The following is a 4,528-nucleotide window of genomic DNA, read 5'->3' as shown; positions in this document are numbered from 1 at the left end:
TTCCATTTCATTGCCTGTCCTTTGTTCTCTGGCCCAAACACGCTTGATTTTGCTCATGGTAGAGTAGAAAAAATAATAGCGAGCGAGAGATACAGTACACATGACAATCTGTAAGAGTGTTGTACAGTAAGATCATAAACTTACTTTTTTCAGGCCAGTGGTTCTTCCTTGTTCTCTGACCCAAGCAAACTGCAATGTGTAGTACATGTCAAGTAAACATTGAAGGGAGGGAAATACAGTAAGTTGTGAGGTGGACAGCGAGTAAAAGGAGAGGTACTGTACTGTACTGTACAGTACAGTATACTGTATTATACAGTACTGGAGAATCTACATAGCAGTTGCATGCCCATTTCGCTCAATGACGACAGGCAAGACGGTGTCCAGATGGTTTATGTACTTAATACACGTGTCAGTTTTTTTTCCCAAAAAGTCCTGATCCCATCCAAAAGTTCTTGTTTATTTTTCGGTTTCACTTCATTCCTGATGAACTTCTTCATTTGTGCCCAGACCATTTCAATTGGGTTCATGTCCGGTGACCTAAAGTATACGTAGTACAGTACATACAAAAGTTAAGTACGTACTACTGTATTAACATACTGTACTGTACAGTACAGTAGTATTAAAATCACGACTGTACAATAAGTAGTGTACTGTAGTTCAGTAAATGCTGTTCGAATAATACTCACTCTGGTGGTGTGCGTTGCCAAATTATTCCTCTCTCTTCCATGTATTTTGCAGAAGCAGAATGTTTTGGGTCATTATCTTGGAATACTCTGTGTACAGATGGATAGTATTTTCTGATAAATGGCACCAAAACACGATCGACTATTTGTTCTTGGAAGAAGATCTTATCCATAATCCCTACAGAGATACAGTAAGATGCCATTAACATGTACACATTTCAGGGTTCTGAGTTGTTTAAAACTACAGTACAGTAGAAATGTACAGTACAGTACCTTCAAAAACTAACATAGGTCCAGCACCCCTGCGAGATATACCTCCCCATACGTGGACTTTTAATGGAAACTTTGCTCGTGGTTTCAATGAGATAAAGGTAGGTTTGCGGAAGGACATTCTTGAGAACCTCTCCATAGAAACAGAAGTTTCATCTGTGAAAAGTACATCATTAAATTTTTCGGCACTGTCAATCCACTGTTGAGCTTGTATCACTCTCTTTTCTTTATTGACATCTCTTATCATGGGATGCAGCCTACAGGTACAGTAAGTAAAAAAAAATTAGGACCATTGAGACATTAAATGCTTATGACTTGCAGTATACAGTATTGTAAAATTAAGGTTGATGTACTGTACAGTACAGTATTTTACATTACCTTGTGCGACAATATCTCCATCCCATTGTTCTTCGCATCCGTTTCACACTGGAAACTGAAACGTCCATATCATAGTCCGAATGAAGAATGTTTTTTATTTTTCCAGCAGTACGCTCATCATCACCACAAGTTAATTCTTCTACAATCTTTTGGACTTTCCTATAGTACAGTATAACACAGACAAAAATGATTGTACAGCATACTGTACAGTACAGCAGGCATGTCCAAACTGTGGACCTCCAGCTGTTGTGAAACTACACATCCAGGCATGCCTTGCCACACTGTAATTGTACTTTACAGTATCTTTCTCTAATAGCAAATCGATGGCACAGCATGATGGCAATTGTACAGTAGTTTCACAACGGCTGGAGGGCCACAGCTTGAAGCCGCCTGGTACAGTACAGTATACAGTAGTAATGTACAGTACAGTAATTTTAGAATCTGCTAATACTGTATAGAGTACTGTACTTACAATGTGCAGTGAGAAGGAGTTCTGTATCTGGGGCGCATCCTCATAGAAGCATGATTGCGCACAGTCTGTAAATGAACTTCAGTACCACTTTCTTTCAGCCAAGCCTGGATCTCTCGTGTTGTCTTGTTATCTTGCTTCATCTTGACGATGATCTGGCTCATTTCTTTGGTGATTTTTGGCGGCATGTTTAATCTCAGGAACTGTGGAGACAAGATACAGTAATGTACCGTAAATACTGACCAGTAATGGAAATTTTGGTACTTCGGCAACAAGTCGACTGGCTGGCAGCCGGGCAGGCAGGAGTGAAGTTGGGGCCGGACGTGCAGCCGGTAGGGTTGCCTTCCCTTAATTAGTGGTATGCGATGCGATGGGCGCCGTGATAATAGACAAGTACTGTACCAAATACACTGCCCAGAATCACGGCACTTTGTGAGAGGAATCCTGTGAGCTGTAGTCACTTCAGACGAAACCGGAAGTGACGTTACGACATTACACAAACGTCTACAAACAGCCCACGATATAAAGGATCTACAGTATAAGAGTGCCGGATCGGGAGTGACGTGAACACGCACCCTGCGCTCTGCTGTGTCTGAGCGTCAGGGTTGCCAAGACTACCCTGTAAGCCGGCAGCGGCAAACAGGAAGTCCCGCTGTTCCTCGCAAAGGACTATGGGACACGTACAGTAGTTCTACACAATTAATTAGAGTCCGGCCAGGAAGCGGGAATAGACCAGGTACTGTATACTGTATAAAGGGCTCATACGCAGTAATGCAGGACACCTTAAAAAAGTCCTCTGCGGAGGAAGAAACGCGTTGGTGGACTGTGTATGGGACAGAGAAAGGAATCGTTGGACCAGGACCTTTGGCAGTACTAAAGCCCAGCTGATGTGCCCTGGAGAGACTACATATTTAAACGCATATGGGACTGGTGAGAACTCAGTTCCCATAAGATTTGACTTTGGAGATTACAGCGCAGAACAAACTCCTTCAAGCGCCCGATAAGTGACCTTTCCCATTTTTTCTGTTATAAAGTACCAAATACAGTACAGTCTCCAGGATTAAAGGGATGAGGTGGCAACCCTAGCGGCCGGTAATGTGTGGCTTCTCCCTGCTCATAACAACACAGAGCAGGGGGAAGGAGCAGGGGCAGGAGAAGGGGAGGCGCAGAGGCGGTCCGCAAGTTGAAAGCACGCGCGGTGTACACACACACACACACACAGCGATGATGGATGAAAAATTATCCATCATCGCTGGCATGCTGGTCAAATCAGCAGACGGGAGACTTTGCTAGTGTTGTGTCTCCCATTGGTGGCCTACACTATACACACTTGGAGATTTACTGTAGATCGGAAAATTGGCAAAAAGTAGCATGATTAAAAAAAAATGGGTTACTTGTGTATTATCAAGGCGCCCCCGATTTCCATCGCAGGGCATTGTACAACCAAAAATCACATCGCATGTGATATGAAGCGATAGGAACGATTTTTAATTGTACAGGCAACCAGATGAGTACCCTGATGGGTAATGACTATTTTAAATGCACCACCATTGTTAACGAGACCCCATTATCAACACCAACCCGAAGCGTGGCGAGCGCAGGCAGCCCCCACTACACACGTCGGCGTGGAGTTTGGAGTTGATTTTACAGTACAGTATACTGTATAGAGCGCAGCGAGCCACCGAACCTGAAGCGTGACGAGCGCAGCAAGACCCGTGAGGGGACGCGTAATACACAGTACAGTATCTGCTGTGCTGTTTCATGTATACTGTATTAATAATAATGCAATGACACCACAGGCTGCTCCCCCTGTATAATAATTTGTGTCATGGCATTACTATTAATAATAGTAATGCCATGACACAAATTATTATACAGGGGGAGCAGCCTGTGGTCATGGCATTACTTTTATATTATACAGGTGGAGCGAGCACCCTGTGGTGTCATTATTATTGTACAGGGGGAGCAGCCTGTGGTGTCATGGCATTATGCCATGACCCCACAGGCTGCTCCCTCTGCATAATAATAATGCCATGACACCACAGGCTGCTACCCCTGTATAATATACTGTAAAAGTAATGCCATGACACCACAGGCTGCTCCCTCTGTATAATAATAATGCAATGACACCACAGGCTGCTCCCCCTGTATAATAATTTGTGTCATGGCATTACTATGAATAATAGTAATTCCATGACACAAATTATTATACAGGGGGAGCAGCCTGTGGTCATGGCATTACTTTTATATTATACAGGTGGAGCACCCTGTGGTGTCATTATTATTGTACAGGGGGAGCAGCCTGTGGTGTCATGGCATTATGCCATGACACCACAGGCTGCTCCCTCTGCATAATAATAATGCCATGACACCACAGGCTGCTACCCCTGTATAATATACTGTAAAAGTAATGCCATGACACCACAGGCTGCTCCCTCTGTATAATAATAATGCAATGACACCACAGGCTGCTCCACCTGTATAATAATTTGTGTCATGGCATTACTATTAATAATAGTAATGCCATGACACAAATTATTATACAGGGGGAGCAGCCTGTGGTCATGGCATTACTTTTATATTATACAGGTGGAGCACCCTGTGGTGTCATTATTATTGTACAGGGGGAGCAGCCTGTGGTGTCATGGCATTATGCCATGACACCACAGGCTGCTCCCTCTGCATAATAATAATGCCATGACACCACAGGCTGCTACCCCTGTATAAT

At 43.6% G+C, this 4,528-nt stretch overlaps 1 protein-coding gene across 1 annotated transcript; it reads right to left on the bottom strand.

Moving 5' to 3' along the window:
* Window positions 1–833: 833 nt before the first annotated feature.
* On the bottom strand, window positions 834–2,313 carry LOC146062736 (uncharacterized). Its single transcript, XM_083174775.1, has 3 exons — window positions 1,804–2,313; window positions 1,332–1,490; window positions 834–1,210 (listed from the first exon to the last, which is right to left on the bottom strand). The coding sequence occupies exons 1-3, from the start codon at window positions 1,986–1,988 to the stop codon at window positions 925–927; spliced, it is 630 nt and encodes a 209-aa protein (XP_083030901.1). The 5' UTR covers window positions 1,989–2,313; the 3' UTR covers window positions 834–924.
* Window positions 2,314–4,528: the final 2,215 nt, after the last annotated feature.

Source organism: Crinia signifera, chromosome 3 (assembly GCF_055691185.1).
Source record: "Crinia signifera chromosome 3, ASM5569118v1, whole genome shotgun sequence".
In the NCBI taxonomy this organism is placed as follows: Eukaryota; Metazoa; Chordata; class Amphibia; order Anura; family Myobatrachidae; genus Crinia; species Crinia signifera.
Note: the sequence above shows the minus strand (reverse complement) of the source record. Positions and strands in the feature narration are given on the sequence as shown.

Bases quoted from the DNA above. Each gene is read 5' to 3' on its own strand.
- LOC146062736 (XM_083174775.1), bottom strand. From the start codon at position 1,988: ATGCCGCCAAAAATCACCAAAGAAATGAGCCAGATCATCGTCAAGATG. The intron at 1,491-1,803 runs GTAAGTACAGTA...ACTGTACTATAG, and splicing joins ACTCCTTCTCACTGCACATT to GAAAGTCCAAAAGATTGTAG. The intron at 1,211-1,331 runs GTAATGTAAAAT...CTGTACCTGTAG, and splicing joins TGGAGATATTGTCGCACAAG to GCTGCATCCCATGATAAGAG.